The sequence below is a fragment of the Vidua macroura genome, chromosome 1 (genome assembly GCF_024509145.1).
Source record: "Vidua macroura isolate BioBank_ID:100142 chromosome 1, ASM2450914v1, whole genome shotgun sequence".
In the NCBI taxonomy this organism is placed as follows: Eukaryota; Metazoa; Chordata; class Aves; order Passeriformes; family Viduidae; genus Vidua; species Vidua macroura.
In genome coordinates this window covers 103,800,196-103,823,683 of record NC_071571.1, presented here as the reverse complement: position 1 = coordinate 103,823,683, position 23,488 = coordinate 103,800,196, and the positions used below count along the sequence as shown (strand labels likewise).

The 23,488-nt window shown below is 40.3% G+C and overlaps 1 protein-coding gene across 6 annotated transcripts in view; it reads left to right on the top strand.

Annotated features, from left to right (window-relative positions):
- The first annotated feature begins 7,814 nt into the window (after positions 1–7,814).
- The window catches only part of PTPRM (protein tyrosine phosphatase receptor type M), a 445,383-nt gene continuing 429,709 nt past the window's right edge, over positions 7,815–23,488 (top strand). For all 6 annotated transcript variants that reach the window (XM_053979855.1, XM_053979842.1, XM_053979831.1 and 3 more), the window contains exon 1: positions 7,815–8,251. In XM_053979855.1, coding sequence (XP_053835830.1) covers positions 8,179–8,251 — 73 coding nt within the window. In that variant the 5' untranslated portion in view covers positions 7,815–8,178. The remainder of the gene's footprint in view (positions 8,252–23,488) is intronic.

The window sequence follows — 23,488 nt, the reverse complement described above, 5'->3', positions numbered from 1 at the left end:
CACAAGCAAACACCAACAAGAGTTCAACCATAAGTACTTCAAAATATATTCCTTGCCTTTCTAAAAAAGCAGATATTAAAAAAAAGAAAAATAAAGAATAAGAATAAATTACTAAATAACAATAGATTTTACATGTGAACCTTCCAACTTTTTGGTACCTCTCCTGATACACTATCACCATTAAAAAAAATCCTTCAAATACTTACAAATAGAAACTAAATTCTACAAATGACTAAAACAAACTTTGTAATTTAGAGAAGCCATCATTATAACATATAATTTACTTCTCAACAACTTTTTAACGTATTAGGGTAAAAACCTGCATTCAGCACAGGTGGTGGTGTGAGAGGTTATATTTTACATCTATGCTCATATCCTGCCTCTGATGGATTCTGCATCACTGACTACTGGGCCTGCCTGCTTAGAATTGCCTCTGATGAGATGGTATTGCAGTGTTTTGCAGGAGTATAAATTGTTGTTAAAGTAGACTTCACAGGATTTTTTTTTTTTTGAGAGACAAGATATAAAGTTCACATCCTTCCACTCAACTACAACTGTAGGAATAAAAAGAATCTCAACTTCCTGCTCCAACAGGATCCAATTTAATAATGTCTCATGCATGTCATATGACAATTGCATCAAAGTAATAGCAGGAAGTTGTCTGGAGGTGCTGTTGACAACATGAATGTTACATTGCTAAATCAGAGTTAATAATAAAGAGCTGAAGGAATGAGAATTCCATCCATCAATCACTGTTTTTAAGACCCACAAAGAGAACCAAAGAGGCTGCATATTTCACTTCTTCTGTTTCACAAACTCCTAATTAGCTGAAAATGAACTTTTGGGAAAACTTAATCTTATGCCAAGGCACAGATCCTATTATCTGATGCTAATTTAGAGCTAGGGAAGAAAAATGAGAAAAACACATATGAGCGAACAAACTCAAGGGCAGTTCACAGGCAGAAAGAACACTAACCTTATACTGAATGGGGCTTTTCAGTTGGCTTTTGCTTCTGTGCATTTTTGGTGGAATGCACCCAAGATGTCAGAAATATGTTTTCCCAACTGGAAAAACCATCTGAAGGGCCCTTGCAGATATGATCAGTCAATATTTGCACTGATGGCATTAGACATTACTATTTCAGTTGTCTGCTTCAGTTCTTTGCCTTTTATGAGGACGTCTGAAACCCAAACTTTTGCCAAGCATTCCTAGGGATTACTCCTGAAGGGAATGTTCCATCTGACAGAAGCCTGCAGAGAAACCCCCTCTAGAAAATGATTTATCTATGGAGAGGGATAGACTAGAATATTTTTAGCAGAAAAAATAAAATTATATAGCTCTGTTGGTAAAACTCCATGTGTGTTCCTTCTATTATGTAATAAGCACTAATTTATTTTGGAACAATTACTCTGTCTTGGAAGACTGAGAAGTTAGCTTACTTCACAGTGCTCATCTAAATTTCGATTCTTCTGGTTTCACTCTTTGACACGGTTGATTATAGAAGCACTGAATAGAAAGAATAGCAACTTGAAGTTCAAATGAGAAGGGAGAGGTGGAACACTATGGAACTTTGAAGACAATGAAATTAAGCCTAAATTTGTAATAGAAAAGGATGTTAACCCAGATGAATGACAAGATCAAAGCAACGAGTGACAAAGATGATATTACAGTCGGTATTTGTACAGACTTTGAAGACTGAATATATGAATATTTGCAAGTATTTGCATTTAATCAATTGTGTTTCTGCTTCTTTCCTGACCAATCCTATTCAACCTCACACAAATCTGAAGGTTGTACACTCTTGGTAGGTGTTTGTTTAACAGTGTTTCATACTTGGACTACTTTGCCCTCACCTCCTGTATGTATCTTCTGATAATGAGGACAGAGACACATGCACATTTTGGGAGAAGCTAAGAACAAGCAGTAAAACAGTGGAGGTACTTCTTTACAAGGTATCAGAAGCTAGAACAATCATTAAAAGCCATGTAATACATTTGAAGATGCAAAGGTGAAAAGTGAGATGATTTTGAGTGCAGTAATGATTCTGATCAGCCTCACTTGGAATACTCTTCCATACCCTTTGCCCATTTGTCCCAGAATCACCATTTCAGCTCCCCTGGGGCCTTCAGTTTCTGCTGGAGCTATGGTGTAGGAGCAGTGGTCTCAATAGGGCTGGCCACGGACACTGATGACCCAGTGTGTGGGTTTATGCTGGGCTTTATCTTGGACCTGTCTTATCGCAGTGGACCTGGCTCCTCATCCCTTAGGGAGCAGCTGACCCTTCTCGTTCCCTGACAGAAAGCTCAAATTTGAGGAGACTTGCTTCTCACATACCCTATACAGACCGATATTTTTCTAAGAGTAGAGTTAAAGGCCACAACGGTTTTAAGTTTTTGTAGATAGTTAAACACAATAGTTTTCTAATAAAATGTTGACATTCAGAAGGTGACACACAATTTGACTTGCAGACATAGAAATACATCAAACACAATGTGGTATGAGGTGCATGTTTCTTCCTTGTCTGTACAAATCACACGAGTGGTAGGAGGAGACTATGTGGATCATGGCATTAAAATGTTACGAGTTTACAAACTTCTACCTGCCTAGGCTATATAATTATATAATTATATAATTATATAATTATAACAATTATGAAATAATTCTTTTACAATCCAGTTAATTATTTTTTTGCTTGAACTAGCAGTAACCATCTCTGTACGTGGTGTTCTGTTGTTCTTTGCTTCCTTCCTGACATTCAGATCCTAAAGTTCCCCTACTGTTTTACTTGGACACTTCAGACCTTTTTCTCACTTCTATTTCAACATTTTCTGATTAAAGATTGCTACTCTCTAATGTTTTAAATACTTCTCAAAGATCTGGATGTGTTTTCTCTCTCAAGCTCCAACTATAGTTTAATATCAAAGCCAGTAGTGGCCATGTAAAATTTCCTCAGCTATTATAAAAAACATTGGGTTTTAGCAGCTGGAAACAAAGAAGACTTTGGTTTTAATTACCACAAAATTTCAGAGTGATCAAGTGAATAAGGCAAGATGTTCTTGGGACAAAATGGATAATCATTGTTGCTTGCATAAATGATTAGCAATAAAAAAAAAGAAAGGAAAAAGGATGCAGTCATATTACACATGGCAATATCTGATAGGGAGCAGTCACAGTTGTGATAAGTGTTATCTCAATGCCAAAGGAATGATCAGGGATCAGTTCTAATGCCAGCACACCCCAGCAGCAATAAGCAGGAAAGATAATAAGCCTCTACTGAAGATGGAACATTTTGTATGCAGCAACTTTTGCAGCTGCTTAGATTGGTTTAGATTGACCTTAGATTCCAAGCAGTTCTTTGTGGTTCCTTGGAGGAAGGGAAAGACAAGGTATGGAGTGGATGTGATCTTTTAAGGACATTATTAGAACCTCACCCTACCCCTCAAAAAAAGGCACAGGGAGGCTTTTTTGAATAAACACTGGAGGAGTTACAGTTAAACTGAAATAGCTCTTCAGTAACCACGAAAACATTATAGCATCTACAGATGCTATAATACACGTTAATATCATGAAACAGAATATAATTGAGTATAATGCAATCAATAAATCCTGGCACATAGATAAGCACACATACTTCTCTTTTTGTAGCTTTAGACAAAAATCAGCAGTGAAAAGGTAAAGAGCATCAGTAAAACTCCGGGTGAGAAGATAAAGCTACCTAAAGATAAGTGAATATTAGCTGCTCTGTATTTAAGAAAAAGCCTCAAATGCAAAAAGAAGAAATTTCTGGCACATTTTTCTTGACCTACAGAGATGATGTTATTTTTGAGTAGTTCTTCTGAGCAAAGATTGCCTCTGGAATTTCACTGAGCAGAAAAGTAGCTTTGATAAAATCAGAGAACTGGAATCATTGCCTGTCTTTTTTCTAACAAAGCAAATAATACTTTCACTCACTAGCTGTACTTAACTAAGAAAATGTGTCCCTGTCCCAGGAAGAAAATTACTTTTTCATTATAATTAAACAGCAGTGTTATTGAAAGATTTGTGAAGCTTGTCTGTCTGAGCTTTAAAAACAAGATGGAGAGAGCTAGTGAAAATCACTCCTGTCTAACTACTTGATAGTGCAAAAAATAGCTTTGAGCTGTGAGAGTGATGTTATCTGCTACTGAACCAAAAGATCAGGTGACAGCTGTGTAGCCCACATTCTTGGCCACTTAATCAGCATTGTCACAGGTCAAAAAATGGCAGGGTGTTTGGGCCTTCCTCCAGTATTTGAATATGAGTCTTTGCGTTTCTATTTCTGCTGTAACATGAGCAAGAGAGTGTTCCTGCTTTGTATCATTATAGGAAGGGTGACTTCATGCTACAGATTATGCAGGGTGGCCTTGATGCCTTAGAGAATTCGAGATATGTTTACTTGTTCTTGCGCCGGTAATACAGAATGAAAAGCACTGCAAATATCACTAGCATCTTAAAGGTAACAGCTAAATAGATAAACACTATCTATCTAATTGTTAAGCGTAGATATATGCCTATCCAAAGGATTCTTCCTGACATATATCAAGCAGACCTGTTTCCACATTATGATAAGTATTTGGACATCAGACCTCTCTAACCAGTAATACAGTTCTTGTTCAGTTTGAAATTTTCAAAAATCAGTTGCCAGAAGTAGCTCAGAGATCTGGAATATGGGAAAAGATTCTGCAAGAGAATGATTACTGAAGAGAGGGCAGCTCTGACAGTGAAGTTTATGTAATAAACAGTGTAATTATTCATAATTTATCATCAGGTTGTTTAATTTTCCCTCAGTGAGATGTATAAAATTTTCACATTTAAAAATAAAACAAGATCTTTGCAATGAAGTCTGGTTATGTGCATTTCTTGTTGATGTACATTAAAATCTAGAAATTAGTTACAACCATTTCCAGATTTTCTCCTTATTCTACATGTTTTATTGTCTCATGCTTTGAATCCTTTCAGCAGGAATAATTTTATTTGTGATAATTGGGAACTCCTGTGGTCCTCAGTTGAAGTATATCTGTGTAGGGAACTATAAATAGGTATTTCTTTGAGGTGATCCAGTTCAAGAACAGATGCAAGGTATCTAAAGTGTCTGTTTGTCAGTGAAAAACAATCAGCAAAGTACTTTATTTTTTTTCCCCCATGCAGATGCTTCCAATCCCCTCTCCAGCCACAGCTTAGCCTTTAATGAACTTTCTTGAATGCATTCTTGGAACCAAACCACCAGTGGGCTTTGTCTAGTCTTTTCCTGATGCTCCAGTTCTTTTTGTACAGCTTCTGGACAGTTGTCATGCATGCTCCAGTACTAAACACAGTGGAACACAGCTCACAATTCCTGATCAGCCACGCATGACCTGTGTTTTCTATTGTTCTTGTTGGCTTAGCAATTCCCTGGAGATCAACTGTTTCTTAGATTTGCTGTAATTAAAGCAGACCAGTTGTGTCTTTGAAGGTCAAGCACTTTAGCCTCATTCCCACTGTGACTGTGACCAAAATCTTATAATGCTCTTCTGTAATCCTCAGAACTCAGCAACTTTCTATCTCATCTTCGCTAAACTAACATCAGATAGCTGTGGGTATAGGCTTGGATTTTTCCAATTCCCCGTAACAAAGACAGGGTGGAGAGCTACTCTTATATGTCTGAACACCACACTTTACCACACTGCACAGCTGATCAGAGATACGATTTCATGTGCATCTGGACATTCAGAACCGAGAGAGGCCATCATTAGCATAAACATTGGTGTAACTGCTCATTTCTGGATTTTTAGTTGTCAGACCTACCAGGAGACAAATTTTAAAGTTTATTTCATTGCAAGTTAAATTACTTATGACACTTCTTGAGGTTTTTAAAGTTTTGTGCTACAAAGGTAACACATTTTCTAGACCAACTATACTTTCTAATTTTTGGAAGCTATAACTGCAGCTGTTAAAGAAAATAGAAATTAACTCAATTATGCAACCATGAAAAAAAATCAAAATTAAAAAATATGGAATTTTTCGTGTAAAACACCCATAGCTTACCAAGACTTCGGGGAATTAAGGCAGCGTCTTTTTTGAGGGGCGGGAGAAGATTGAAGTTCTAGGCAAACTATAAACTAAGAGAATACTTGCTATTGAAAAGAAGAAGTCTGACGTCAGGAAACACAACAATTAATGCTATTCTGCCCCCTTGCGTTAACTTTTGAGGCAGCTGCCGTAGCCCTACACATCCCGAAGTTCGTGTCCCTTCGCGAAGACTGCGGCAAGTCCCAGATTACCTGGAACATAACAGAGCAGCGTCCCGAAAACAGCATGGTTGGGCGATCACTGGAAATGATAGAGCTGCGTGCCCAAGCTCGGACTTAATGTGTTGTATGTGAAAATAGTTCAGAATACGCTCAAATCACTAAATATGTTGGAGCTCGCACGGCCGTATGGGGGATGGGTAGAGTTTGGAGTTAAATTGAAAGCGCCGGCTAACCACATTGAAGAGCAGCACGGAAAACAAAAGACCTGCGCTGGAGAAAAATCAGAACCTAGAACCTGAGCTCAAGCTCTTAAAACCAGCATTATCTAAATTCTTGTTTTATCGTTTTAGTAACTCACACGGAATAAACAAGGCATTAAATTTGGCCACAGTTGCACTTGAAAGGTAAACCTTTATTTGAAAGCGAGAACCATCAAAAACATTTCCACCTCTACAACTCCACTTTAGTTTTAAAACCAGCAAACACATCCTTGCAGTGCCACGGACACCAGGAGCCAGAGCCCCAGCGGGAAGACGGCTGTCATGCAGCTGTATTTCATACGTGACGCGGAGATGAATGCCAGAAGTCACACGCTGCAAATGATGAGAGATAATTGCCATTTTAATGCGATTTTATTTCCATCACTCCCTCTCTAACTCTGCTAATTCCTGACGTTATTCTTCACTCGCAGGACTAAGAGCTGCGCCCATGTCTTGAACCGGGGGCAGGGCTGGGCGCTCTCCAGAGATCCCTTCCCGAAACGCTCCGAAGGGGCGAAGGGTGGCTCTTAACCAGGGCTAGGCAAGGAGAGTAAGTTTTATGAGCAGCACGGCAATGCGAAGCAGTTAATGTACACGACAGTGCCGCTCCTCGCTAGCCCGGACAACCCTTTTACATCTCAATTTTCTCTCGATATCAGCCGCTCGCCGTGCGAGCTGGGCTCTCATGCTTGCGGTTTCCGCGGAAGGTTGAGCGGTGGCCTCCAACTAGTTCGTCCGACAGGCTCCAGACCGCCTGTATAAACAAACCGAAGCGCTTATGGAAAGCCGGCGCTCTTCCTCTCTCCTGCGCTTGCCTTTCCCTGTCCCGGTGCTCGGAGCAGCGCCAGAACGACGGGGCGGGGGCGAGACCGCTCTCCCGGGGCCGGACCCCGCTCGCTCCCGCGGTGCCCCGCCGCAGCGGGTCAGGGACCCGCGGTGGCCACAACTTCAGCGCCTGCGGCTCTGGCCGAGGCCGGCCCGCGGCAAAGTTACCGAGACGCCTGGCTGAGATTTTTTTTTTTTTCTTGGTTCCGTCTTCTGTTCCCCCCGCGCTGTCCGCGAACTTTCGACATCGTCCTGCCCGGCACGGAGCCACCACCTCCTCAGCCGAGTCGCGCTCGGGGTAGCGGGGCGGGAAGGAGACCCGAGCGCTTCGCCCCCGCAGGCGGCGGCCGCCCCCGAGCTGCTGTCGGCGGCAGGGCCCGGCCGCCTCGCCCTCTAGCGGGGGAGAGCGGCGGCGCCGGCGGCTGGGCGTGACTTTCCCCGCTCCCTTCAGCCCGCCCGCCCGCCGGGGGGGACCGCGAGTCAGTCAGGGAGCCGAGCTGAGCCGGGACTAGCGGCGGCGCCGGCCGAGGAGTCTCCGCGATTAAGGGTGCCCCCCCCGGGCACCGGGGGAGGCGAGCGGCGCCCGCACGGCCCCCGGGGTAGCGGTGCGGCCGGAGGAAGGCAGACGAGTAGGCGGCCGCCGGCCACTTCGCACCCTCTTCCCTGCCCTTAAGAGCGGAGAGAGGGCGAGGAGGGAAGAACAGCCCGCGGGGCACCAAGTGCGGGAGTCCGGCTGCCCCCTCCTCGGCTGCCCCACTGGACTGGAGGGGGGCGAAAGGGGCGCTTCCTACTTTGGCAAACACTTTGGCACTTTGCTGGATTCGGAGCAGGAAGGGCTGGAAATATGGGGAAAGTTGGAACTTGCCTGGTTACTTTGGCCGGACTTTTGCTGGCAGCGGGAGCGCAGACGTTCACAGGTAAGGAGTCGGCTCTCCAGCCCGGGGCCGGGCGGCCTTCCCGGGGGCCAGGCGGCGGAGGGGCAGGGGGGAGCGCGGGCACTTCGGAGGCGGTGGGGGTTTGGTTTGGGTTTTTGTTTTTTCCTGTTTGTTTTTTTTTCCTTCTTTTTTTTCCCATCCCCATCCCCCGACGGGTCTGACACTTTGGAACCGCTGTGTCGTTGGGGTGGAAAAAGTGTCCCGAGGAGGCAGCGGTGCCGGGATGTCGCTTCGCTGGCGGCCCTGCGCCCCAATGGAAGCTCGAGAAGCTGGTGGGGCTCGGGCAGCCCTAGCACAGGGCTGGTGGGACGGGCGGGACTCGGGCTCGCTCCGGCGTTTTTCCGCCGCTGACTTCCCGAAAGTTTCCCGCTGCCCCGGCACGGGAGGCGGAGGGGCGAGGTGAGCCGGTCGCCGGCGCTCCGCCCGCCGCGGCTGGCGACGAGGGAAGGAGGGCTTGCGGTTCTCCCGGAGGGGCCGGCGGGGCCCCGCGGCTCTGCCCGCCCGCCGGTGCCTGGGCACTGACCCCCGCCGCTCCCCGCCCTCGGCGCTGCCCGGCGGTGCGGCTGTGAGACGCCGGCAGAGCCGGGGGAAAGCCCCGGCCCCGCGCTCTCTGCAGCCCCCAGAGCGTCGCCTGAGAGGGCAGGGCAGAAACTGCCCGCGTCTGGTGGGTGCCAGCATTCACAGCCACGGGGAGCCCCGCGAAGTGCCCCATCAGCGGCGGCGTTCCTCTGTTCCCCGAAGCCCCAAACCTGCAGGTTTTGGTCTCGAGTCCCCTGCCTGCACCCCTGTCTTATTTATATGTTGGAGAAACCCATATTTTTAAGACAGAAATTTGGATTGTGAAATAATTCTGTGTGCTGCACTGCAGACTAAGTTCAGAATTCTTTTTGGTGTGTTTTGTTCCCAACATAAAGTTAGTGCAACTGAAAGCACGTTAAATTGAAGACATCTGGTCCTCAGCTCGTGCAAAGTGTGCTTTGATCTGGTGGGAAGCAATCCTTCTGACTCCTTGTTGCTCAGGCTGCAGAATAGTTTATATTTTGAACATTACGTGTTGCATCTATGGAGCAATGTAGCTAAACCAAGTTTTATGGCTGGGAATTGGTGGTCTGGTTTAGAACTTCTTAAAAAAAATTAAAATTCTGGTTTTATGTTTGGTTCCAGGGACCTCTTGTATACGTAGCTGCATTTCCCCTAGCTTCTTGAGAGCATTTTTACTGTAGATGAGACAGAAGATCTCCGAGTAGAAAAGTTCCAAGGTGATAAGTAACAATGATGAAATATTTTCCGATCTCCTGTTAGAAGGAGAGTATGCTGTGCAGCGAATTATGAAACTGGACTCAGTTATACGCACTCGTTAATGTTGGAAGTCTAGTGTCGAGACTTCAATGGGAGCACTTGGTTTATTAAGATAAATCTGTAACTCATTGCTGACCTGCGTAAACTGTCTTACTTTTTGTTTAAAGTTAAGCTGGGGTTCTGGACATTTAAATGGCTTGTGCATGTGATGTGCTGATACTGTACTGGGATCAGCACTGAAGTGCTGTTCGTGTTGCTGAAGAACGATCCCACATTACTGTTTGGTTTGTATCCATCGTATCCATTTACCTGACGTGCTGTGGAGAGAGCAGTGCTGTAAGCCACAAACAATTCACCAATGACTTGTGCATACAGGTATTCCAAGAGTGCACTTCCACACCTTCTGAGGTACTCAGTAACAGAGGCTGCTATTCACACATTTCAGTGAGATGGCATGGAGTGCAGAATCTGCCCAGTTTTCTCTCCATGTGTATATAAATATATATATATGTATGTTAAGGTAAAGATTACTTGTGAAGATGCATGTACAGATTTTTTTTAATGTTGATTCTCGGGACTTAGAGCAAAATTGATGAAATTTCCATTTTTGTAATTTACCATATGAAGCTTGTGTCTGGGTATCATTTTTGCTTAGGGGAAAAATGCTATTTCTTTTGTTAAAGCCTTGATGCATGAGCATCATAGAAATTAAATGACAGAAAAATCCATCCTCGAGTTGGGTAGTTATCTTTTATAATAGCTGTCCCTTATATTAGAAGGGAATTGCATGACTAGCCTATGAAAAGTTTAAAAACAAACAAAAAAGAAACTAAACCAACTCCACACATGTTCTCAGCAAAGAATAGCAGTGTGTGAATTAAGTGCCTGTGGCATTTATAGTTCCATTTTTTATTTTTACCCTTTTCTAAATGGACTGATTTGTTTCACAGAGATTGGTTCTAATGTTATGTTCAGCTATTGTCTTATTTGAGTTTCTTATTTAGAAAATAATCTTACTGAAAGATCAGACCTTGGCTTTTTAAGGCCTGGGAGCTTTCAAGTAATCTTTTGAAAGCAGCTTAACAGTTAATAACAATGAGATTTTCTCTGAATCCTTAACTAAAGATTTTAAAATTCTGGATTCATCAGTTCAAGAAGTAAATGATCTCAAGAACTGAGTTAAAGAGATATTACTGAAATGTCTTAAATGGACAGTACTGCTTATCCTAAGTTTTTAAAAGTAGCTGGACTCTTTTTGCAAGATTAGTTTTGGGTTTGGCTTTTTTTACTATTTTTTAGTTTCTTTCTGAGAAACTATAGCACACCTAATTTAGCTGGGGTTTTTTTTATAATTTTAGCAAAATGTTACTGAATTGGTCTGATTGAGGACTGAATGTTAATATTACTTAAGTTCATGAAAAGTGGTGTTCAGTCATAGAAAATGCCACTTGCCTCCACCATGTTCCTTCATCCACCTGCTTGGTAGATTATTCAGGCTAGAGAAAGCAATTCACTCCTGTAAGGGATTTGTAAACTTAAATATTGTAATAGACATTGTAAACTTAAATATTTGATCTCCATAAAATTAAGAGTATGGATGGGAAGAGTTCTGTCAAATACAAAAACAGGGAGCTGGAATTGAAAGCAAGGAAATGCGTAATAGAACTTGGAAACTGTGTTTTTATGAAGGCATTCATATTCAGGTAGATGTAAATGTGCACACAGCCTGAATTCTGAAATTGGTGTTTCTTGGTTACAGCCTGACTCTTACAGAGGGAGGGCTATTATTAGTCTGTTATATTCTCTTTTGTTGTGAAAAGCAGTAAGGTTGTATATCAACGCTCTTTTCACGGCACTGGTTTAAAAAGTTTTAGTTTTTCTCTGAGAAGGAATAAGTCCTATTGCAGTGAGAGGGATGGACAGACTGACTAAAAATACTTGTGGGAGTCCATTTATAATGAACCAGGACTAGTGGCCATTATGAAGAGAAGAAAAGGAGGAAAAGTGCTGTAAAAAATTTGAAAATTATTTTTCCTAGTGAGTAGTAAAGGTTTTACATAAAGAATAGTAATTCTCACGCTATTTCCTGGATGAAAAATACAAAACCTTGCATTCTGAATAGATGTTGTACCTTAGACTCATCTATTCATTTTTGGGTGTAGGCACTTTAAAGAGAAGGATCACATTTTCCAGAAAGGTGATGTAAGCAGGAAGTTTGGCATGCTGAAGTTGAAACTTACTGTGATCATGTTGATGTTTGGTGACTGCAGAGAAAAGAAATAATATAGGTTAAGTCTTCATAGGCCCTATCCTAGCTGAAATGAAGCTCCTGGCAATACCTAGAAAACAAGAAGTTTCTGATATAATTAGCTATGTTTAAAAAGATTTCTCAGAGCATTCAGGATCTCTGTTTGAAAGTCTGTATTAGCTATTCTGATCAATTTAGCAACAAAGAGCTTCAAGTGTAGTTCTATCTCACTTCAGCAAATTCTGCTTTTGTTTGCATTGTTTATTCCACCTGCTTTCCTTTCTCTCCACACATCCATCAAGTCTGTATTCCTGCATCTTCTAAGGGAAGTAACATATGCCAGTGAAGATGCAGCTTTATTAGTGGCTGATGCAGTTTGTCAGCTCGTCTAGAAAACTGTTCCAGCTACAGGTCATAGTGTGGACTTGGCCTCACTAAACAGTGAGAGCTGTGGGGGAAGATTCTCAAACCAAACTTCCCGCTGTTAAGAGATTTTTGCTGCTGCTATTACAGCTGGTAGGTGAAGAGGTGAATGACTTGATTTCTGTTTTACATCTAAGACTATTCATATTTAAAATACTCCAGCAAATTAAGGGAAGCATTTTGAAAAATCTACTTCTAAATGTGATGCTGTTTTTTAGTTCTTTTTTTTTTTTTTAACATTTTGCAGTTACAACAAATTAATGAAAGTTTGTGTTCCCATGTGAACTGGGATGTGCTTTGGAATGCTCTAGGTAAAAATGAGTCAGGGATTTGGAAGTGGCAGAGTTCATCAAAAAAAGAAATTGTGTAGTGGGTATTTTTTTTTTAAATTTATTTTATTTAGCTGTTTTTGTTTCAAAAGATAGTAATGAAACATCATTAGAAATTAAAAATAAATCTTACAAAATACTGCAAAGATGTAATAACACTGGGTGAAAAAAATGCTATGGTGTTAATTTGGTCTCGTGATTTAGCAGTTGTCAGAATTCATGAGGAAAACAAATCACAGTGTCCTGAAACAATACAAGCACATACAATTATATGAAATAACAGTATCTTCAATGCTCACAGAAGTTGCTAGATTGGCAGCTAGTGAGATCTAATCCCCAGGCAAATCACAAAACATGTTAGGGTAGAGTGAGCAAGCTTCTGAACTCCACCTCGCTAATGTCATTTGAGTCTGACCTGGAGACATGTGGGGATGGTTTATTTCTCATGTGCGCTCACCCACACCCTGCCACGGTCAGCAAAAATGTCAAACAGGCGAGCTGCTGGTGGCCAGGCCAGTTCTACACATTCTTGCTGAGACAACCCCCTTGAGTGTGCATCGTTGGATTCAGCTGGGGGGAAGACAATAAATGTAGGCTTGATGGGACAAAGTCCAATGATGTTGCGGGGTCAGGATCTGTGACATTGTGATCACGATCCTGTATTTCGCGTGTTGCAACTTTATGCTAAAGGAAAGGCTTTTTGAGAGAGATATCTCTTAGTGTTTAAAAGCTTGTTAGTATCACTGTCAAACTCTTACTATGCTATGTCACTAAATTCTGAAGATGTTTCCCCAGGAAATGACGTGCAATTATGAACCTTTTAGCTCACAATTATGACTCTTGTGTAAAGAAGTGGTAGTTTTGAAAATTTTCCCAGGAACAAACTGTTAATGTGTGAATGCAGCTGAATTATCTGCTCTATTTCTTTAAGAAAAATTGAGAATCTTCTCCTTATTTCATTTAATTTCATTTGATTTTGTTGATAACTTCCAGTTCTCTTACTTCTGATATGTAATATTATATGTTAAAACACGATTTTGAGACACTGAAACCAATTTGGAGCATGTGGTCATATATTTGGAAACAAAAAAAATTTCAGCAATACATTTTTCTGTGTCACTCTGTTCACCCAAATGTATTCAGATACCTTTTTCTGAATCATTTTGTCATGTCTTCCAGAGTTTTGCCTGCTGTGATCTACTGCTGATCACTAGGTGTAGCTGCATCTCTAAATCCATTTTTCTAAGCATAGAAAGAGAAAGGGCTGTAAGCTAGGCATTGTGAGAATGTAGGTGTGTTTGCAGGTGGGGAGGTGTGAAAACAGATGATGGATTTTTGTGACCTAGAGAATTTTAATACATTGGTGGCTTGTTTGCATCAGTTTGATTACAATACAAATGAACTTTTAATTACATGTAAAAAGGCTGATTTCAGTATAAGTGTTAGTATTGAACAGAAAGATGAATGAATGCTCTAATATGACAAAAATACATAATAAAATGCATGAAACTAAAGAGAAATTGTCAGTACTTTCCTAGTGTTTTAAATGCAAGATTTATTGCTGCAGAGATCTGATAATCTTTTCTTTAAAAATCTATCAAGATGGTTAAAATATAACCTTAAGTTTTGAGGGAGTACATGACTCCTCACAACCTATTAAGAACCTGTCTGATCCATTCAGAATAATTATCTATGGAGATGATGTTGCTGATATTGCTGATGTTGTCAGTGGAATTCTGTTTCCTTTTGGCATAAGGAGGTGTTATGTTGTTTTTCAAACCATGTGGCTTCCATTAATGCTATGGGGAGGTACAGAGGGTAAGGTGCCACATATGCTCTAAAATTGAAGGAAAGACATTTTTTGTGCCCAGATTTCTGAGAGTAATAACAATAAAAATTAGGTGTATTTATGCCTCTGATACATACCCATGCTCAGTGTCTGCAGAGAATAGGAAAGAAGTGTCTCAGCCAGAAGTGTCTGACTCAACAGTGACCCTTTGCCACATAAGGAGCAATGGTAGGAAAAAAGAAAAGTAACAAATACAGTTGTACAGACAAAACCATGGCAATGTTAGCAGGAAGGAGTTCTGAAAACAGGTTAGGCTTCATGTGTCCTGGGGGGAAAGGTGGGAAAGAAGGTATAGCATTTGCTGGAAGAATGGAAGAGATGAAAGTCACTAGAAAAGGCAATGAAAAAAAAAAATACTCTGAATTCTAAAAGGCAGCTGAATTACTTGTGGAAAACAGGAGTGGATTTATAATTATTCATGTTTTCTTATTTTTTATTATCTTTCAACACATTTTTTTAAATAATGTATTCAAGGCTCAGATATGTCTTCTGACAGCTTTACATAGCAATGATTGATTATCTTTACACATATGATTAAATGTAATGATGTTAATGAATCTTTAATTTTTTTTCTGCAAAATGGTATAAACCCAATGCTTTACTTATGATTGTTTGTTTTTCCCCTCCCCACCCCCAGTGTGTAATCTACTCTGTTTTAGAACAATAATTTTTGGTTAGAGTGGAATTTTTTGAGGGGTAGATTAGCTTTTTTATTGCTCCCCCCCCTTTTTTTTTTTTTTTTTTTTTTTTTTTTTTTGTCTTTTTAATCTTCTTCACTGTTAAGCTATTAAAAACATCTCTTACAGCATTTTTTTGTTAATCACTAGAAATGTGTTGTTGCTCTGGAATAACTAACAGCTAATTACCTCTTTTATCACTTCAGCTCTTCGTCTTCTAGGAGAATGAAATAGAGCATCACATACCTCTTTTAGAGCAGATTTTTTTTTCCCACCACTCATATTTTGAGGAGATTTTTTGCTTGTTTGTTGTTTTGTTGTTTGGGTTTTTTAAATGTTTAAGGCAGGGTTATTTCTGGGAAACTTTCAGAAAGACTGCGCTTTATTATCTTGAATCCTGTCATGTCTTTTCTCCTGAACTCTAAAATCAAATATGGTTTGGACTATTTATAAATAATGTAGTGGATAGAATACTTTTGTCAGTGGACCTTTGTTTTAATTCTGTAGCACATAAATGTAGGCTCATTAAGTGAAAGAACTGTTTATTTGTGCTGATAAGATTCTAACATAAGATTGAGGAGTATATTACAGGAGTTTCTGTGTACTTTCAGATGGAGAAATAGTGGATCAGTAACCTAATACTTAAGGTTTGCTTGATGGATTGTTACAGATAAATTGAGTGGCTATTCAAGTTTTTTGGGTTTTTTTTCTGGTGAATATACATTAGACTAACTTCTACCCCTGATATGTGCAGTTACATACTTACGTATATGCCTGTAATCTGTGTACTAGCTTGTATGCCTCTGTCTTAAAGTTGATGAGTTGCTACCTGTTAGCAGACCTTTGCATTTTTCATGGTGTACTTGATGCAGAGGTGGTAGCAGAGGCGTTGTAATTTTTTTTCCCTCTGTGGCCAAATAATTCCTTATTTTGGCAGCTGATGCTTAGTCATTCTTCTGTGGCTGATGCAGTAGTTTGTGACCAAAAAATGGTCAGCTATATGCACATCTTAAAGTTTTGGTTACCAAGTCTACATAGATTTTGAGGGTGGAGTTTTTGAGCGTAGTTTCTCATGGTTTCTGACAAAAAGACTGTTTCCAGGTTATATCTCAAGGAGAGGTGAAGGTTTCCTAAAGGGATTCACATTGTCCTCTACCTCCATAGAAACTTCTGTTTGTCTCACTTCTGCTTTTTTTTACCTTCATGACTTTTTAGTGTTCTAGGAAACTGTTCAGTGAACAGTTGAAATCAAACATGAAAGTCAATTGCCACAGCAGACATAACTGTTTCCTCTGTAGCTGCTTAGTTTGGTATAGTTGCTCATTCTTCTTACATGATTTAGATACTTGTTTTGTTTGAAAAATTTTGTTGTTGCTTCTTCCATTTTCCATCCTTCTCATTCACTGTGAGAAGTGCAATGTTTCCTAATGACTGTACAGCCTGCTCAGAGTGTGCTCAAAGGTGTGGCAGAAACTTGAAAGAAAATATTTTTGTTTCAAGGTGTTTGACACTGTTTGCACACCTGTTGGGACTATATTAAAGAATATTGTAGTTGCTGTGATGTTTCTGTCAATTGGTGTAATTCAGTAACAACAGTGTTCTGATGATTAATTTGGAAGTTAATAGTGTTTCTATAGTGTAATACCTCTTTTTCCTTAACTGTTTTAAGATGTGTCATAAAATATTAACCAAGGAGCTGTTTTCCCTCTGGAACTTTCTGAGCCTGGAGACTTTTCTGGTTCTGTGTTGGGATGACATTGCCTAATAAGAACCACACCCCTGGAGGACAGCATGAAGAAGACATACGCGTGTGTGTGTGTGTATATATGCATATGTATTTATATACATTTTTAAAAATTTCTAGTTTAATAGTTGCTTAGTGATCAGAACTCCCACATAGGTGTGGGAGATCCAGATTTAACTCTGCTCTGGCATTTGACTGTGACATGGATGAGGATCTTCATAGACCCTCAGATCTTCCAGACTAGTTGGAATTTTTTTTTTTCTTTTCTTTCCACATGGTCGAGAAATCTGGGAAATTTCCATTTACAAAACATTAAAAGAAAGGAAGGTGATAGCTCAGAACCCCAAAACAATTCCGAGAAAATCTACGGCAGCCGCTTGTCACCACCTCTAGCTTCAGTTTTCCCTGGAAACTCAAAAACATCATTAAATACTGTCACATGTTTAGGAGATAGAGGCAGTTATGGACATTTCCAGGAGCCATAGTTCTCAGTGGGGTAGTTCTTATGTTAATGACTGAAAACAGCTATAGCCTTTTTCCTTTCATGCTACCTTTTCTGAATTCTGCAGAGTAGATGAAGATTATTTTACAAAGCACTGCATTCAACACTTTAATATAAGCACTTTACATAACACATCACTTAAGCTTTTTCTTTTTAACTTCTGCAGAGACAGCTTGATACCGAAGTAATTTCTCAGTTATGTAAGATAAATTGTTGTCCCAGTAATAATTTTGAGGCACTGTGCAGCTGATGCCCTTTTTACTGTGTCTGAGAGATGTCATCTTGACTCTGTCCTAGCTCCTAGCTCAGGGGAAAACCTTTGCAAGCAACTTTCTAAACAGGAAAGAAGCCTTTTGGGGTTAGGTCTGTGAGCATCACAGACCTTGTGTTGGCAAATCAACAAAACCAAAAGACAACTAAAGTTAGTATCTATTTAAAACCTTAAAGGGTGAAAATGTGGAATGGGAGCCTATGTGTTGCCCAACGTTAGTACCTGCTGTTTATGGCAACAGCAAAGCACATGGATTGAAGACTGCATATAAAGTTCATGAGGTGTGTTTTATTTATTTTAACTTCAAGGATTGTTGCTAGAATTGCCTCCATAAATCTAGGTTAGTAAGGGATTTGTGTGAATTGGCGTAGCACTTTCATTTGTGGATTTGGAAAACGCAGGTGTTTGTTTTATTTATTTAGGAGTGTTTGAGACAAGCACACGCCCTTTAGAGCAAATATTGAGCAAATATAGAGCAAATTGAAATCACGTAGGGCCCAGAAGCCCAAGACAAGTTGAAATACACTCTTGGCAAGTAAAACCCCTGGCTTCTGCAGCAGCCATGCACCACCAGCAGATATGGACAGGGGTTTTTAAATGAGTCTTGCAGAAGTTTCAGAGCTGGATCCTTACATGTACAATTGCTCTTTGCAAAGTTTGTCCATGAGAATCTGGTACTTCTTTGAAATCCTGAATTTTGGGCACTTACATATTACCCTTGTTAAAAACTTTCCATGGCCACAGAAAAGTATAAACATAAGAAGCCTTAAAGTGTTCTTGAAGTTTTAGCCCAGTATATAGCATAAGGTTATCCATGTGGGCAAATAACCCCTTAAAAATAATTTTCCTCAGCTACTTCTGTTTTCAATCACCGACAAACATACTGTAGTGCCTGTGGGTTGATTCAGTGGCAGATCATTGCTGACTGTGAACTTCAGCCTTATTCACCTGTACCTTCCTCTGTCATGCAGTGGAATTGGGAGTGTTGAAGAGCATATATTAATTCTGACTTGGAGTAAGGGTGAAGCATATGTTCAGACTGAGAATTTCAGAAAAAGACTGACTGGGCTTTATCTAGCTGAATGGCCAAGGTCAACTCAAGGGGAATTAGGGAATGTAAACAGTGCATGCATTTTCTGCTGCATTTGACATTTTTTCTCTGATTCCTTTGGAGAAAGAGATACAGCCTTTGGAGGTCTAAATTTTTATTTTGGATGGTCTCTGTAATGACTTGATGAATGGAAGTGGAAAGCAGCAGCTGTGAAGTCATTCTGGCATCAGTCAGGAACTACTTGAGAGGTTTTGGTTATATGGATTGGGTTGCAGTTTACACTGCAACATGGAAACTTGCATTTTTAAAGTTACTGCTTGCCTATAATTTCTGTTGGCCCATTGCAAAAAATGGAACCAGTTTCTGATGTGTAGCCCCAACCCCAAAACAGCAATGAATACTGATTTTCATCTGAATTACATTTAATTTCAAAATGAACATAAACTTGTGGTTTCATGAACTGGTCCACAGTAAATCTCCTTCAGTCAAGCAGTATCTGACATGCCTGTTTGCTTCAAATCAATTCACATAGTGGGTGGATCACAGCTTTTCAAACAACTGTTTGGGAACCACTCACTGGCTGTGAGTGAGAAATCTCACGTTTTCAGAACTCAGTCTGTTGAAGTCTTCACAAACTGTAGTCTGCCACGCTAGATTTGTAGCAGTGAAAAAATAATTCTTGCTTGTATGCCAGGATTTAAAAATGTGTATTTCTAGACCTTTGGGAGGAGGACTTTGAAAAAAGGGATCTGTATGCTTGAAACTGGCTTTGAGCAAATATGTGACATTAATAAGTAGCCCAATTCCCATGATTTCAGTGCTTTGACTCTGCCCAGTGGTCTTGCAATAAAAGAAAGAATTGGCCAATTACAGTAATCTTCCAGAGCTGTGTACTGTGGAATTTTGTGCAGAGGAAGAGGGAGGGTTTTTACCTGCTCTCAGTTCTAAAATTGTGCTTTAGCACAATGTATTTCACAGAAAATATAACATATATTTAACAAAGCTGTTAACTGCCAGGCCACCTTTAAGAATACGTTGCTTACCTGCCACCTCCTGAGCTCTCTCCACCTCCTTTTCTTTGTTCATGTCAGCTCTCATCACTATGTTTCACAAATAGAATTATAGAATGGCTTGGGTTGGACAGGGCCATGAAGATCATCTAGTTTCAAAATTCTTTTCATCTAGCAGGGACACGTCCCACCAGACAAAGTTGCTCAAACCCTGTCCAACCTGGCCTTCAACACTGCCAAGGTTGGGGCATCTGCAATTTCTCAGAGCAACCTGTTCCAGTGCTTCACCAGCCACACCGTAAAGAATTTTTTCCTAATATATAATCTAAATCTACTCTCAGTTGGAAGCCATTTCCCCTTGTCCTGTCACTACACTGCATGATGAAGTGTGCCTCTCTGGCATCTTTGCAGGCCCCATTCAGATACTGGTAAGCTGCTATGAGGTCTCTGTGCAACTTCTCCTCGAAAAACTTGTACCATCCTCTGGGCAGCAGTGACTGAGCTGGGGAGAGAGCTGAGCCTGCAGGATGTGCAGCTCTGATGTGGATTTCCTGTGTTGCTGTGGGGCACTTTTGCCCTTCCAGTTTGGAGAAGTATGTGCATGTTTTCAGAAGGCTGCAGAGCCTCCGCGTGGCTGTGGTGGAAGCTTGGGGAAACAATTCCTGACTGCCTGAGTATCAGACATAACAAGTTAGGGGGTTTGCCTTTTTTATTTCTCCTTGAGACAGATAAGACCAAAACGGTCCCATGCATGTGCTAGCACACATGACAGCAAAGCATGTGCTTATGAGTAAGTACTGTGAATGAGTGAGGTTTAAGATTTGCTTTGCGGTGAGTGCGTTTGCAGTGAACGCTTGATAGCAACAGCAGGCAGTGCTGGTGGGGAATGAGATACAGTGGCCAGATCTAGATTTCAGGCCAGATGGACGTTGTTCATAATATTACTTGGGTGTGAATGTTTTTTACTAGAGTGTGAAGTAAACTGATGAAAATTTTTTTGTTTGTTTGTTTTCAAGCTAAAAATAATTAGTAATGCTGGCCCTAATTATACAAACACAGGCTTAAAACCTGAAGCTGAATACAGTCAGTTTTGGGCATACTGTCAAAGTAATTAGAAAAAGCTCCTGTTATTGCAAGTAATTCAGATTTTAACACAAGTCAGCATGAACACACCAATATTGGCATTTTGTAGTTACATGTATAGTTTCCTGGAAATTGGAGCAGCACTTTTTAAACACAGTAATTGAAATTTTAGTTTCTTATGATAAGTAGAGTGGTTTTTTAGCCTACCTTCGAAAACTCACCTGGAGTATTTTTCTGTGTGAGCAGTGTGCCATTAAGAAGCATGCTAGAGATACCAGCTCTTTTTAAAAATCTTTCCGGCACTGTTTGTGAGAGAAGATGACAAAGAATCTTTTGTTACATATGTCTGCTTCCATTCTTAATAGATCACAGAATCACTGAATCACAAGGTTGGAAGAGACCTTCAAGATCATCGAGTCCAACCCCTTCCCTAACACCTCAACTAAACCGTGGCAATGAGTGCCATATTCAGTCTTTTTTTAAACATATGCAGGGATGGTGACTTCACCACCTCCCCGGGCAGACCATTCCAGTACTTTATCACTCTTGCCATGAAAATCTTTTTCCTAATATCTAACCTATATTTCCTTTGATGCAGCAAGATACAGAATAAATATGGTTTGCAAAGATTTGGATGACGGTTGCTTCTTTATTCAAATACTGTGGTTAAATATTGTACAGTATAATTTCCATACCTTGGGTTGACCTAGGTTTGTCCATGTTGATCTGTTAATTTTGGGCCTTATTTCTATGTGCACTTCTAATGCATATGCAGTGTATTTCATGCTACCGGTACATATTTTTACTAGTTAAAATTATGCTTTAAGATGAGCTCAGAAGTTGCCACTCTGTACTTACTGTGCAAATTATTATTGTGGTTCCTATTAATGAAATTTCAATATATGAGCAGGCTGCTGGCCATGCTCACATCATCCTCTACAACGGAATATATGTTCGCATTAGCAGAAGCTGAAGTGGTCTATTAAAGCATTCAAGTTCTCACTCCCATATTGAGAGCAGCAGATTCCTTCTTAATCCTCATATAGCTGACGTCTCTGCTGGAGTGTTAATAGATAGTCTAATTTGTGAGCTAAATTACTAATTGTATTATGAGCCTAAACCTTATTAAGCCTTTTGTGTAGAATTAGATCACAGAGCTATGGGAAGCTGAATGACGGTTGGATTCTGTTTCGTCTCTTTAATGATGGGAGCAAATTTTACTGGAGTCTTCAGCACTACGTAGCTCTGAGACTGCAGCTGATTTATTTTGCTGGCTTCTACAGTATCAATAGAATCATAAGTTTGAAAGGCAGGGTGACTTTTAAGAAAAGCTGAAGGTTTTCAAACAGCGTCTCAGGTATCTGAAAGCAGTAAGATTAGCTGAGGTCAGGTCGTGATTTGGACTGGAAAAAGATTACTCTGATCTTGTGTACCCACACTGGGTGCAGGTCCCCCTATGTGAGAATAGTTTAAATCATTCAAAAATGTGTAATGGCTTCAGTTGTATAATGGAATATTGGATTTAGTAGAGGTATGTTCCTGTAATAGTTCAGGTAGATGAACTCTTAAGTCACTTGAGTTATTTTTGTTTCTGAAGATACTCACTACCCACCTAGAGATGGAAAATACATGCCTTATCATGCAGCTGTGCCATAGATTTCGTGAGCACTCCTCATCTGTTTCTGTTCAAATCTATCTATTTTCAGAGCTGGTTCATGCTCCTCACTTTGACTTGGCTCTGGAGTCAGCCAGCTAATGCAGCCCAGTTGGAGATGGAACTAATTGCCTCCAGCAATGAATCAGTAATAAACAAACAGAGTGGGACTTAGTGGATTTTGACATCACTTACGATAAATTTTTATGTTGATGTGGAAGGTGACTGTGAGCTAATGTGCCTTTGATATAGGAATATTGCACTCAGGGCAATTAATTTTCTTTAAGAGAAAATTTGCAGCTTTCCTGTGCATACACAAGATAGAGTTGCAGTGGTATGGAGTTTTACTCTCCGCACTTTATGCACAACAGAACTCTAAGCTGTTGGGAGAAACTGGTCTGTTTCACACCTGAAATGCTCAGAGCTCTCTATGTACTTAATGGCTTTGCTTTTTACTATTGTAAAGTAATGCCATTTGATGTGCATGGGTAATAAATGAAAATAATAGGCTGTATAGCTTGCGTCACACCATCTTACGTTTTTAAAGAGCTTTTTCTGTTTCTATTCTTGCATTACATTTAGTGTTTCTGCATCACATTTAGTACTATACTTTTTAGAGTATCATAATAAAAAAATTGGTGTCTGTTCTAAGAGAGAGAAAATCAGAGGCTTAAGCACTGGACTGTTCAATGTTCATTGGTTCTCTCGAATTATGTACTGTATATTTATTTTGGTATGGTGAGTAGAGCAGCCAAAAGTCATTGCCAAAAACTAATTGTCTTCAGGTGTGTTCCGTAGAAGTCTGAATTTGTTAGGCGTTTCTGTGTAGCTCCCAAGTTTATTTGTTTTTTGAAGTGTTTTGGTAGGTGACTATAGTTTTTGAGGGAATTTTTATATGTTAAAAAAAATATAGTATTCACTTAATCAAATGCAATCTATCTGGAGATGAAAAATCAAGGGCTCTACATTCTAAATTTCTGCTGAAGAGGGTTAATCATGCTGAAACTCACAATTGACCTTGTCTACCTTTTGGTAGCAAACACAACTTGCACTGGCTTAGATTTGCAGGTGAAATAGTT